Genomic DNA, 14,902 nt, shown 5'->3' on the forward strand with positions numbered 1-14,902 from the left:
TTTTTAGGAGTTCCTACGTTTTAATGCTTTTAAGAGACGTAACAAAATGTCTAAGCTTTAGAAATTTTGTACTTTGGAAAAAGCTGGACCTTTATCTAGTGCTTAAAGCTGACCTACTAGTTACCACAAAACTGACCTACAATAAAYCATTTTGCCATTCCTTTTGACTCAGGTAACCACCAGAATATGTAGAAGTAGAGACWAGAAAATTCAAAAGCCAGATTTGAATCAAATTGGTGTGTTATGAGCAGAGCAGCTTTAAGACAATGGAACAAATTGTTCAATGCTTGACTTTGTTGAAAATGGCTGAATATTTCTTGCTGAAAAACCTCTCACAGTCTTCATTCTGACTCTTACTRGAAATGAAGTGGTCAGTATGTTTAAAGGATATACATCAAATACTGTATTAATTTTTCTGATGGAAATAYAGCATGAGAATTTTGAGGGCTTGCTCTAGTGTTTCCAACAATACTCCTAAGTATTGCAGTCTGTATAAAAATAACAAGTGCATTTTTAATGCAAGAAATGATTCACCCACAACTGCTAAAATTAATTGATTTTGATGTTTTAAAAAATGGTGAATTAGTAGAGATGTTCTTACCGAGGATGGTACGCTGCAGAAACTCTCTTTACTGTAGCACTGATGGCTCTTGCATGTTCTGTCTCGTCTCCTTGCCTTTTTTTTTCTGGGTTTGGAGGACAGGGTAGAGTAATRGTGACTGAGCTGTTAAAAGGTTGAGCTGAAGGGTGCTGGACATGAAACAGTGCACTAGTAGACACCACTGAGTGATACATATCATGTCTTGCTTTCAATGCTGAAATTATTGATGGATCAACTGGCTGAATCTAAACATGGAAGGAAATTGTACARTCAATTTGCAAATAAATGAATCATCTGTTGTATGTCTGTTTTATCTTTTGGAGTTGGATAGGCTACCATAGAAGAGTCAGACTCCTCCCTTTAACCCAAGAACAACCTTACCCAAATAYCAGCACTTTATGCAAAGTGCTTGAAAATCAGCAACAACTGGGACTTTTATTGACTGAAATATGTGTATTGTTTTGTTACTGACTTGAGTTCAAGTTTTGAAACTCATGAACTTCCACAGATTTTGAAAAATTTCTKAGATTTTTCTAATCTGTATTTTTTCATAATTTTAGTTTCTCCATACTTTCAAATTAGCATTTTTATGCAGAAAAGGAGAAATGTGATGAACTAAAGCAAAATTTGAGCTTATTCCTAGCCAACGACTAAAACTTTTGTTGCATGTGCTGGCACCAAGGATGAAGGTCAGGTGAGAAAAATTTGTTCCATTAACTTGACCACTGGGCCAAGYAGTTAAAGTTTCGAGTTGACACATCTGTTTTTTGAAAGGTACTTTATGTTCTGAGCTAGATCAAACAAAGGTAGATAAATCTTATTGGCTGAAGGTATCCCTAAGATGTGGTTTTAACAAAGATGACAGGAAATCTGCATGTACAGCATGTGAAGCTGCAACCACTTTTCATAGGCTTCTGATTGGAACAGATTGCACTTTAACACCTTTGGCATTCTCACTTCTGATCAGATAGGGGGCTTATGGACACAGTATCACATATTTCAAGCTTACCTTTAACTGCATAGGTGCTGGAGAACTGAATGCTTCTGGATGGTAACAGAAAGAGATTCTAGAATCCACCCTCAGCTTTTGTAAGAGTCCTGYCTCAGGAACAGTAAATGATTCTTTCTTTAAGCATGACAGCACAGAAAAAACACCCAGATGATAAATTTTCACTTCTGCAAAGCTTTCCTGAATAAAGAGAATGTGGGGTTAGAGTATGGGAGGGAAAGGAGGCTCTGTTTCACAGTGAATAAGCATTTTGAGAAGGCAACATTATTTATAGAGGAAAGTATTAAATGAAAATAAATATTATTGCCACCTGTATGCGCAAGTACYTGGTGATCTCTAGCCATCATGTGATACTATTCTTATTCCAGTGTATGATAGGGGTGAAATRAAATACATTTGTACACTGGGTGATGAATCTGGTCCAATGCAACACTTCTGCATTTAAAAAAAGCAAACCATCCTGTCTTCTTTTGATATGGAGTTTGTACTTACATACATGGGATTGTGTTACCTTGCTGTGATATAAAGGCACAGTAATTCCCCCTAAAGTTTACTTTTATCAAATAATGCAATGCACTACACTTATTTACAAAAATCATAAACCATTAATCGTTAGTATTGTGGGATCAAGCACTTGTCTAACATCATTAAGTGGAAGAAAAAGRATGTTATTAAATTCTAGTTTTCAAATAGATTTGGTTCTGAGAAAGTAGGAAGAAAAGTTCTTAAAAGTGTTCAACCACACATAGTGGGCAATGTGATTTAATGACACCTTTACTTGTATGACTCCAGAGGGACTTAACTGGGAACATCAAATGATGGCTTTATGATGATTTGACAGCAGTTACMCACCTTATGGTTTCCTTGGTATCCTTGCAAAGAAATTGGAGTTAAGTAGTTTGACTGGAAGTTCACATCAGTCACCTTCACCATAATCTCCCGATAATTTCCTCTGAAGCATGATGTGAATGGGATTGCAATGTTGATMGGGAAAAGCAGCTTTTCAGAATCATCACATTCAATACTGATGACATTGCTGACCAGCTCCTCAGAATCATCCACCACCAGGGAACTGGTGTCATTGAGTATATTGCACTTCAGATTCTCCAGAACAGTTGCAGGGGCTTTTATAAAACAAGCTATTTCATGTTTGTTTTYACCACTCTCTTTGACGAGAAATCTAGGAAAAAAACATGTTATTTGTATTTTGAATGTGGTAGTTCTTGTTTTTGTAATTAAACACTTCMATGTAATGATGGTCTATAGTGAAGCATAAGAAGATCAATCAGAAAAATAATTTTATTAATAGATGAGAAAATCATGAAAACTTTTATGTTTAGCCTGTCTCACAACAGTTTACAAATTACTGTAAAACTGACAAATTGGAGTCCTCTCCTAGTAAATTCCAGCAATCTGGGGATCATTGATCCTACTGGCTGTGACTCAGACCCTCTCTGGCATAAAAAAATTATACAAATAGAAACTTAAAGTTTACTTYAGACCGAAGGGAAAGGTCTTTATTGAACATGTTTAAATTGTAAACTGTTGTTATGTGCACGAACAGCAGCTGCACATATAAATTGAGATTCTGCACCACACGTTTACATGTAAATAAGCAATAATCATGTACATCTGTTCCTAAAAAAGAAGAAGAACATGCTTACTCTTTGTACATCCAGTACTTAGATTCTTTTACTTCTTCTGAATCACTCACAGAAGGATTCACAGCCATGAGATCATAGGTTTGTGCTGAAGATGTGAAGGTGCTTAGGTCRTTTCTAAAACTTGTTTCAATTTCATTGTCTTCCACTTTCTCTGTCAGTCTGTGCTCTTCACTTTCCAGCCCTTTTAAAGAGTCTCTGACTACTTCCTTTTTTTTCTGTTCAAAATGATTCATSATGGTTCTGTCATAAATGTCTTTCCCAGACACAATGCCTTCCTCACTGCTTCTAAGAGAATCTTGAAAAGCTGGTTCTGGAGGTTTTTCAGTAACAGAGCTACCTCCATGCAATTCATACTTTTCATTGCACTCTGTTTTCTCTGTAATAGAGACCATCAGACATCCATGCCCACAATCTTCCTTTTTCATTGGAGATTCTCTGCTAACATCCTGTTCTTGGGCAGATTTTTTTTTCAGCTAATGATGCAACTTTTCCCACAGTTTTAATTCCACTTATCTGGGTTTGATTAAGATTTTGACTTTCTGTCTTGCTCAGGGAAGGAGTTCTTTGGAATTGCTGACTGGTACAGGAAGATGCTTGCACAGAGCCTGTTTCTCCGTCCAAACAAGGCATATCTGTTTCTCTGGAAACATTTTGACCAGTCTGGTTCTGAGAATCAYCATCTTGTCTGCAGCTTGCAGCATAAAGTTTATTTTCTGCCTCTTGAAGGTGTGAGACTGTATTAATCAAATAATTCTTTACTTTCTGCAGATAATCTATAATTCCATTGTACTCTGAGGCAAAAAAAAAAAAAACCAAAACAACCAAACAACCAATTAAATTTTGTTATGAAAGCTAGGCTAAAATGTGAAAAATATTATACACATACTTATGAATCCCACATAATCCCACAGGTCCATTCAATATATGAACCACACTGTATTTCCTGGCTTCCATTTAGTGTTTTTGCATATATTGCTATTCAGGTGGAGACGATTTCTAAAGAATTGAATACAGACAAGTACATTTTTGTACTTGTCCAAGAACAACTGTGTATTTGTCAAAGTTTTACYGTGGCAACTCTAATGAGCACCTTTCTGATTATGAAACACCAACCAAATTCTTAATGACAATCAATCCAAGCTATGGGATTGATTAAAAATAGTCAAATAAATTTGGGAATATCTTTTAAAATAAACTTTAATTACATATATTTCCTAAATCCTAAGATTGTAATGTGTGGGTCTCTAGCAAAGCTGTTTCACATGGACTTAATTTTAAACTCAGATCTTAGTAGCTCTGATTTCTGCTATGAAGAATAAATGATAACACAAAACCACCAGCCCACATATAATGCTGAAGCTCAACAGTTAGTAATATCCAGTTATAGGAATGGTGAAGGTTGCTCTTGCTTGTAACTAAAACCACTTTGTGAAGAATGCACAAAAAGCACAAAATCACTATGCACCATTMATGTAAGATTTTATCTTTAACTTACATTTTTTATGATCCCTAATTTTTCTTATCTTATACTTTTTCTTAGAAAACATTCCATATATTGTCTCCAACAATTTCAGATGTATTACTCAGAGCTCTTCCCTCACCTTATGCTTTCAACCTCTGTAACTGCAGTCGTGTCTTCACTAGTTAGATATATTGCAAACCTTGGGAAATCTCTTACTTATTTCTGTTTGCTGCATGACATCCTGAAGAACCTTATTTTGCAGGTTGAATCTMGTGAAAGTCAATCCAAATAAGAAAAGAGTGCAGTACAGAACAGTGTGCTCTCCACTTGCAATGGACAGAGACACACAAGGGAAGGAAAACAGAAAGGGCTGATAAAAGTCTTACAGGAAGCCTTTCACTTACATTCTATTTTTTAAAATAATTTCAGGAGGTGAATCAATACCTCAAGGCTGTCAACTTGGAAAATAATTTTGTTAAGAATGTAATCACATAACAATGAGWAATGTTATGTGATCTGGATAAGTCTCTCATCTGTATTTACATCTGATTAATTTCAACCTACAAAGAATACAGTTCTAAATAACTTTTTTCTCATTTAACTTGGTCTAAAAATTATTCCTTTCTATTACTTCTGCAGTCTGCAAATCAATTGTTATTCGATTTTGACTGTATTTGGGGGGGGTGGGGGGGGTGGAGAGGAAGAAACAAAGAAAAGAGCAAGAAAATGCATTTTTTTAAWACTTTTAACACTGGTATTTTAAAGAAAAATATTGTTTTACTGGTTTTTTTTCACAGACACTTTTACAATAGTGAAGAAATTCTAAATAGTTGAACAGCTCTGAGAAATAAAACAAAAGGATTGGAAAAAACAGACCTTTGTTTGCAGAAGAGGTTGTAAAAGATCATTTCCCAGTTTCACTGTAAGGCAAAGTTCAAGCTTAGGCAAAACTGCCAAAATTTACACTTCCCGCCTGAATTTTGCATTTTCTAAACAAAGCAAAAAAACCCTCAAACAAATTTTACAGCTCTTTAAACTTCCCTAATATCGAATTTGAAGATGACAGGGTAGTGTGAAATAATGTCATTTTCCTATGCAGTAAATGTGACTTTTCTAACAGGGGCAAGTAAAGATATGGCCTTGTAACTGCACGCTATTGAATTATGTCCCACAGAAAACAGTTTATTCATTCAGTTACAAGGTTAACCTCTAAATAAGTCTTCTCTTGTGTTTTCCCCCTCCCCCATTGCTTTTCTAACACTTTGCTTTCTGTGCTTTTTCTGATGTTTGATAATACAGCTTTAGTATAAGAAGTAGTTTATATGCAACTGTCTCCACATCTCTTTGCTGGCTGTTTTAAGGGAATTTTTCAAATGAGGAATACTAGCTTTTTGGAAGAAAAATTATCCTTGGAAACCTAATAAAAAAAAGAATTTTAGAAAATTACATAAACCATGAGGTCAACAGAAAAGCTAGCGTGCTTGGAGCCTAGAAGGAGACTTTGTAAACARAAAACGTTTTGTTTTTATTGCAGACTTTATAAACCTATAGGTCAAAGACTAAAAAACACAAGCATAGCTAGACATGGCACCACAGAAACATCATARAATGATAGAATGGTTTTGGTTGGAATGAGATGATGTGTAAAGTTATTTCCAACGTTTCTTGCTATCACAGGCAGGGACACCTTCTRATAGACCTGATTGCTCAAAGCTTCACCCAWCCTGGCCTTGAACACTTTCAGCGCAGCCTCAAGTTCTCTGCCTTCTTCTCCCGCTTCTTGTGTCCCATTACCCTCTGAGTAAAGTGCCTCTTCATAATATCTAAATGAAATCACTCCTCTTTTAGGTTAAAAGTGTTCCCTCTTGTGTTATCACTGTATCTGATGGTGTCCATGTTAAAAAAAAAAAAACCCAAAAAAACCAACAACAAAAAAAAACAAAACCACAACACTCTTCCTCTCTTTTAAAAGGCTATTTTAAGAATTAGAAGGTTGCAACAAGGTGTGCCCAGAGCCTTCTCTTCTCCAGCCTGGACAACCCAACTCTCTGAACCTGTCTTAGGAGCGGTGCTCTGATTCCCTCTGATCATCTTCATGATCYTCCTCCAGACACGTCCTTGTGCTGGGCACTCCAGCCCTTAATGCAATACCCCAGGTGACATCTCACAAGGGTGGAGCAGAGAGGGAGAATCACCACCCTTTGCTGTTGGATACTTCTTTTTTGAGGTTTCATGTCGTTAGACCTCAGACAGAAATGTTAGTTTTCTCTTTGATACATGTTTGCTGATGTCCACCTACTGCAAGACTGAGGTGTGCATGGAGCAAAGCCCCTGTGAAAAGATATTTAAGAAAGGACAGGAAAACCAGACAAAAGTGAGGGCTGAAGGAAAAGCTKTGAGAACCAGCCCTGCAAGCAAGGTCACAGAAAAAGGAGGTACTGCAGGCATGGGGCAGAGATTCCCTTGCAGCCCATGGGAAACTAGACTGGAACAGGGGAGGAGAGGACCCCATGCCAGGGAAAGTAGATATTCCCGGAAGGATTTGCAGTCTATTTAGAATCCAGTTTTTCCTGTCAGGAACTGCAGACCAAGGGAAGGACCCACAGTGGAGCATAGAATAGAGTGARCAGGAAGGAGTATAGAGGCAGCTGTTATAGACTGAATGCTGTCCCCATTTGCCATCTCCCTGAAGTCCTCAGGAAGGGTGGGAGGTAAAGGAGTTGGGAATGATGGAGTGAGTTTGAGCGTGGGAAAAAGAAGGGGTGGAGGAAAGGTCTTGTTTCAATTTTTTTGCCTTTGCTTTTCACTATCCAAACCTATTTAAATTATCAATAACTGAAATTTTCTTTTCCCTAACTTGAGTCTATTTTGCCTATGATGGCAATTTTAAAGTGATTTTCCTGTCTTTATATTGACTCAGGATTTTTTCCATCTTATTTTCTTTCCTTCTCCTGTTGAGGAGGGTTTAGTAAGTTACTGGGTGGGTATCTGGTGTCCGGCCAAGATAAACACACCAAAGTATAGCATACATAAAACTTTGAACAAATCTTTAGTTAATTTTACTTTTATAATTTTTTTGGTCACATAATGAGAATTAATGAGTCTTGTATTGAATCTCATGGAATAGACTCAAAACCAGTGTGATGCAACTGTGGAATATGAATTAATTTGGTCTAATGGATGACCAAGTACTGAAATACCAACAAATGAAAATTAATGTCCCCCAGTGTCATGAGACARCAAAACTCAGCCTGTAATACACCCAGTCCATCTGCTCACAGCTAAATCCTTCCATACTTGCCTGGATTTCCAGTCAATTCCTTGTGTTTGTCATGGAGAGCACTCAGCAAGTGGCAGGTGTCTTGAATGGCTTCTGTAATTCTCTCCAGCTGCTGACTGAGAGCTCCGCTCAGCTCTTTTGCTAAAGAGATCAGCCCAAGCACAAACTCCTCTACACCTTCTTTATCCAGATCACTTTTCAGAAGCACATCTCTCACTAGCGAGTTCAGGTAACAGATTTTTCCTAGGACTTGTCCTGATTTCCCTGCGGGTGTAATATTATTTTCAGCCAYATCCATTTTATGTTCAGAATATGCTAATACAGTTTTTTTTTCTGCTCAAACACTTCCACAAATTGTTGTCCGTTGTTCAGGCTACTACACTGTTTAGTATTTGTAGCCTAAAATTTTAGTATTTCTAGCAGAAATTTTAAAAGTACTGTATTCCGCAAACCAAAGTCTGGCTGAGAAATACTGAGTTGATGTTGACTGTTAAAAAGTTACTAGGTGACAGAAAGGCGTGGCTGTTCTGTAACTATGGGCAAGGATTGCTAGGGGACGCCAGTGCACACCAGGCACCTCTWGGAGAGGTTATGTAACTCAGTTATACAGCAGTGACTTAAAATTTCAGGATACCTAAGAAATTTCATACTTCAGTGACTACAAATGATCAGTATCTGTGATTGGATATTCATAATTATATACACACCAAAAATGAGGAAGTTTTTTTCACTGCAACACGATATTAAATACTATAGSCAATTTGAGATTGTTTTCTAGCAACTCTTTTATTTGTTGTTCACAGACACGAAACAGGAGGGACAGGCCCAAGCTGCCATGAAGTGTGGATGATGRATTTGAATTATATGGATGCTTCAGCAGTGCAGGGGAGGATATGCCTGAAAGCCCCATTAGCAGAGTTCAGTGCTGGGCTACATCCGAGGTATCACACCAAAATATATTATAATTTAAGTAATTTACCGCAGAAATTTTTGATGTTGTGGTTTTCCTACTTAACATTCCTTATCACGGCCCATTGTMAATATAATTAATGAAACCTTAAATAGCAATTAAAATAGAATTGAGATTCAAAAACACAATGAAAATTGCATCTTAGCATTGCAAGAACTAATAAGGATTTATCAACAAAATGCTTTGAAGAYGTAAAGCACTGTATAAATGTTAAAATAACAATGAAAGATCACAAGTGACTAATAATATCTATGAGCAGGAACCAGCTGTATGCCAAAAGGAAAGTTACTTTTGACTCACTGTAGTTTGCTTGATCACACTGAAAATGCAGAAAAGCTAACAAAGAGGCATGTGCATCATTAACCTACTTGCTATTTCTGATGGTTCACTATCTCCACTTATCCAAGATTATTCCTAGTAAAAAGTAAACCCCAAAGAGAATGTATACTTTCATGTAGAGAGAGTGAAAAAAGGATCATCTTTTCACCCAAAAGGTTTGGAATATGTAAGTGAAAAATAAAAAAAAAGATGAAAAATTAAATCAATGTGTAAATATGGTGCAGTATTGCCCTGACTGACCTCTTGTTGTGAATTCATATTGTTCCCCTAACCATAAAACAACTGAATTAATCAACTCCAGATCTTCTATATGTGTATCTCCTTAGATTACTTCTGACTCAATCAATTAGCAATGTGTGGATGTAAGTTATGAAAAGAGACAATAGATTGGAAAAGACATTAGATCTAATTTTTAAAAAGTAACCTTGTGTGAAATAGATAATAATAAATGAACCTATTATCAGAATATGTTACTTATTGAAAGTTGTAGAGCTTACAGGAAGCTACTATAAGACCCTMCTATAATCACAGTTTTATAAGATATGACAAGAACTGATCTATGTTCATTTTCTTGGCCATAAGCAAATTGCTTTGATTTGGGTTTTTATTCAAAAAAAATTATATACCTAATTCCTCTTCAGTTAATATGTGTCTGTATGAATTATCTGTGCATAATCAAAAGAAAACATTGCCTAGTTTAGAAAATACATTTGTCTGAAACACAGTCAATAGGAGAACAGAAATTACKCTGATTATTTTCTGTTAAAACAACATCAAGCCTCAAAGACAAAAAAAGTCATTATAATGTTCTTCTCTGTAAACATCAATGAAACAAGCAAAAAAAAAAATCTTTTGTAAAAAAGTGAAGAATTTAATGGAATACATGGTATAAGGGCATACAATTACAAAGAATTATAGAATGGTCTGTATAAGACTTTATTATAGAGGCAATTACATTCTCACTGAAACAGTAACCACACAAGCAGTGCTATTGGGAAACATTTAATTTTTAAACACAGGATTCGATGTCAGATCTCATGACAGCAAGTGAGGCAGCAATGGCCACTTAAATTGCAGTTGACTCTTCCAGTTTTTTTACTCTTCATCAGTCATAAAGAGAATGTATATTTAGGCTGCATGATGATCAGCAGCTGTGGATCTCTAAGTTCAGTGATTCATATAGGAAAACTATTGTTATAGTTTGAAAAAAAAATAGATCCTGCACCCTGTGTTAGTTTCAGTTCCAGTGCTAGACTATGAAATCTTATTTACTGTATTTTACTATCAATTCGTTATTTCCCCTTGGTTGAAAAATGATGCTAAATTATGTGAACGGAACTCCTTAATCTTTGATGCTATTCAGTGAATAGTCTTATAATTTAAGACTTGTGTTTATGTACCATACTGACAGGTATAAGCCAATGTAACTATAAAGTTTTTGGTATCATCATGTGATTTTCTCTTGACACAYCTCTTGCTCAAAGAGATTCAGTTGCTGTAGCTGTAGCTTTCAGCGCTCTGCACGCCCCTGTGGGTTCCACAGTCCAGATCAGCCTCACCTTTGAAGCTTTCTGAACACCACAGATTGTGAAAGAATATGTTGCTGAAATTAGTAAAATATGATTGGAAGACAGAAAGGGTAAAGAAAGTAGGTAACACATGTTATTCAGATGTATTACAGGGCATATTCTCTGAAAATATGTCTGCCTATATTAACATATAGTAATAGTATACTCAGGAAAATAATATAATATCACATGTGAAAGGGTAAGTCCTTTCAATGCAATATCATAAAGAATTTAGCACAAATGTTATTTAGATAGAWTAAAATTTATGTCATACAGCAAATGCTGGAGATGCTTTAAATTTGTACTTTTGTGAAGTTAATTCAGCCTGGATTAGTTATCTGAGATGATTTACTGTGCAGCACACCAGTTACAAAGAGGATGTAGAGACTTTAGGAATAAGCAGACTTGATAAATACAGTATTAGTCAGTTCTCCAATTTGTTCTTTCAGTTTGCACTTTCAGCCTTTGCTACAGAAAATCCGAGCAGAGGAAAAAAAGACACAGACACACAAAGGGACACACAGAAAAGTGCTCCAGGGATATCTGATCAGCAATAATTCTAGGATTTGGCCACCGTAGATCCTCAGCCTCACTGGAAATCCTTGCCTGAAATAATATCCTTTAACTGAAAAAGAATCAGGCCATACTGGTRGGATGAAGACACAAGGTGTCATGTTATCCATTGCCCATGGACATCCCTTAATTACTGTTACAATAACAGACTCACAAGAAAAAAGATAGGGGTGTCCAGCAACCCAMTTGTTAAAGTRGGGTGCWCTGCTCAGGTAGATAATATAAKGCACAAGGTAGAAAATGAATACAAYTAAGAGACAGTATGTAAGAAATAAAGGTATAAAACTAATTGTGATAAATATCAAGTTGTTACTAGGTTGGGTTTTCAAGTCTTGTGAYGTGATTTATTTGTTTGTTTACTTATTTTATGTGAACGAACTCAYAACAAAAGACCTGTGCATTCATTCTCAGTTTAGTTCTCCACTGAAACTTGGCTTTCCAGTGAGTGATTCTATTCTTCAGCAAGGCTACATCRGCAGAAAAAAACAAATTGGAAAATTGGCTCTGTGCTTGATTTTGTTTTAAAACAATTCTTAWTCTTGGGTTACTCTCGCATTTAACTGATTCTCTAAGTATTTGAAAAATCCTTTAAAAAAGGAGCTTTTTTTATTCTGTATTAAATTATAGCCTTGGATGTTGGCAGAACAAAATATCAAATTTTGAAAAATAGGGATCAAATTATACATTTAAATTAAGTTACCCTTTAGCAGACATGCATGTTCTTTTCAGAATACCTTAGCAGGGTTGCATAGCTGATAACAAAGGAAGTGGACTTTGTTCTGCTARGAAAATAGATTAGAGTGAATGGTGCAGATCCAATAAGCTCTGTCTATATACTCTGCGTATAATGCAAAGTTCAATATGTGACAATGAATACATTTTGGTGTGTTTATTGATCTATTTGTATTTGAAAAATATAGGTAATGGTTTTTCTTCCTGTTCTGGTATTCTAAGGCCTGAGTGGAAAAGCAGTAACAGTATAAGAAAAATGAAGAAAGCRTTACAGAGGCACTGTGCCATAGAATTTATATCTAGTTCATGTAAATACTTCATTTAGCACTCTATCACAGTGAACAATGGTGGATTTTTTAAAAAAAGACACAATCCCTTTGAAATACATAAGCATAACATGGTTAAGAAAGGTATCTGTMTCTGAATGCAGTCACAGCACTTGACTTTAAGCCAACTTGATCATGAATCTGGTGTTCAAGAGCCTCACATTAGGAAAAGCAAAGCCCCAGAGCTGAGAAGGGAAGGAAGTCTGAACTTGTGCTAAACCCCTGTATGGGGCAACCTTTATACCCATATTCACTTAAATGCATGGTGGTATTGGCTAAGTTGGCCRTTAAATTCAACTTCTGTGGAGCTTTCAGGCAACCACGTAAAAACAAACCATGTTGTTGGAATGGCAAGAGGAACTTCTAGCCCATCCAATCTGTTCTTTACTACTTTAGCACAGACATACAAAATATAGTGAGAATGCAGGAGAAGATGAAAATACCAATACATACTCTCAAATTCATATACGGTATTATCCTATTTACTATCTTCTACAGGAAAGAGTCTTGGGAATCTATCTGAAATTCTTCTCTGTTTGAAATCCAGCTTGAACTGTGAAATGCATAAGCAATAACCTAATTGTAACCTTTAGGAAAAGCTAATTCTTGAAAGAAAAATGCTTTTTTTTYCATGTGATCAGCAATACAATTTTGTAGTTATTGAACATTATTTATGTTGGTTTAAATTAATGTTTAATTATACAAGAAAAACTGTAGGCATTTCTATCCAATATYGATGTAACATTTGGAATTAAATTTTGGAAAGAGAGAGGCTATAGAAACATAACATGAAAGTGTTGTTTTCACTTGATAGTGTTTATTTTTATAATGAGAAAGTTCCAGTCCATTCATACTGCTTTCCTCAATACTGGAGTTAAACTTTCGTTACTCTGAAGAGATACTTTTGGTACAAAGCAATGTTTGAAGAAAGTKTTACATTTTCTGCATAGAATAAAGTGAAAAAGATAGTTCTATCTACATATAGAATGTTGTCCTATCATCAGTTTCAGTGGAGTTTGTAATATAAGCTGAGTGTTTGAAGGAGATTTCTTAAACAGCAATCAAATAAAAAATTGAAAGCAGAATGCTTATGCTATTCTTTGTTTATCTGAAATAACTAAGATGATTGGTAGTTTCCTGGTACTCCCAGGTAGCTACCCTGCTTTAAACAGTTAAGATTTTACATTTGAGGCTGTTGTTTATTCGTTGTTTTGAAAAGAAACAGAAAACAAACAAACTGTTTGTGAATGGGGGGTATACAGTAAAACTCTGAAGACTTGATAGCTGTCAGTTTCTAAATAAACCTAGTAACTTTACAAGAAGCTATTCATGGACTGATGGGGCATCTTCATTTTGAGTTTTCTATTGAAGTGTCATTTGTACATGCAGTAAGCCTCCTGTTTAGCACCTTTGATAGAATYAAAATCCTGGGAAGAGAGTCAGCTATTGAGACTTGCTTTCTTTGTTTGGTCAGAAAGCAGGAAAATAGAAAACAGAAGAGAGAGGACAGGTTGTCCAGAGAAGTTATTCCAGAGAATATTATCCCTGAAAGTATTCAAGGCCAGTTTGGATGGAGCTCTGAGCAACCCRGTCTGGTGAAAGGTGTTCCTGCCTGCAGCAAGGGATTGGGACTAGATGATTTTTGAAGTCCCTTCCAATTCAGGCCATTCTACATTTCTACAAATCTATAAGAATGTGTTTCATGAGACCTAAAAACAGTGTGAAAGTGCATTTAACTACAAACAATTTCAACACTGATTGTGTTATGGAAATCTTTTCCTCTAGAAATAGTTCTGTGATGTCCATCATATTTCATTACTTTCCATGACAAATTTGCTTAAGCAACAAGTAATGAAAAAGAGAAGGAAGTGGCTTAGATGGTGACCTTTAAATCTAATAGCATCTTTTAAAGTATCATATGTGGTTTCTGTTGAATTTGAGTAAGCCAGTGGTGTATAGATAAAACTTCAATGATGTGTGATTCATTACAATTCAATGAACTGCRCAAAAGACGAATATGGGGGAAAACTGAGCACTTTGATGTGCAGTAAATTCCCTCAGAGGGATTTATTTTCAAGTAAGTAAAATAATGTTCCATTACAATTCTCAAAAACAACAGGAAGCCATGTCAATGTAACTAGATCCCCTAAATGAGAGCAATAGCAAAGAAATAAAAAACCCTGAACATGCCACATTCTTTGAAGTTGCATTTGTATTCAAAAGCAACTTGAAAACCTTTAAATATAAATGAGAGAAAGATGTGCTAGAATAAGGTCCCACAATGAACACAGATTCTCTGAAAGAAAATATTRAAGCCACTAGATTTAGATTTTCTAGAGACAGATTTCTTGGAGAAATTGTAGTCAATAACTAGAACG

At 35.7% G+C, this 14,902-nt stretch overlaps 1 protein-coding gene across 1 annotated transcript in view; it reads right to left on the reverse strand.

Annotated features, from left to right (window-relative positions):
• The window catches only part of DTHD1 (death domain containing 1), a 30,638-nt gene that overhangs the window by 9,661 nt on the left and 6,075 nt on the right, over nucleotides 1-14,902 (reverse strand). Inside the window, 6 exon segments of the mRNA XM_057371666.1 lie at nucleotides 602-846; nucleotides 1,611-1,790; nucleotides 2,463-2,790; nucleotides 3,275-3,741; nucleotides 3,743-4,097; nucleotides 9,750-9,779. Coding sequence (XP_057227649.1) covers nucleotides 602-846; nucleotides 1,611-1,790; nucleotides 2,463-2,790; nucleotides 3,275-3,741; nucleotides 3,743-4,097; nucleotides 9,750-9,779 — 1,605 coding nt within the window.

The sequence above is a fragment of the Malurus melanocephalus genome, unplaced genomic scaffold (assembly GCF_030028575.1).
Source record: "Malurus melanocephalus ecotype Western Australia unplaced genomic scaffold, MMel_1.1 scaffold_151, whole genome shotgun sequence".
NCBI lineage: Eukaryota > Metazoa > Chordata > Aves > Passeriformes > Maluridae > Malurus > Malurus melanocephalus.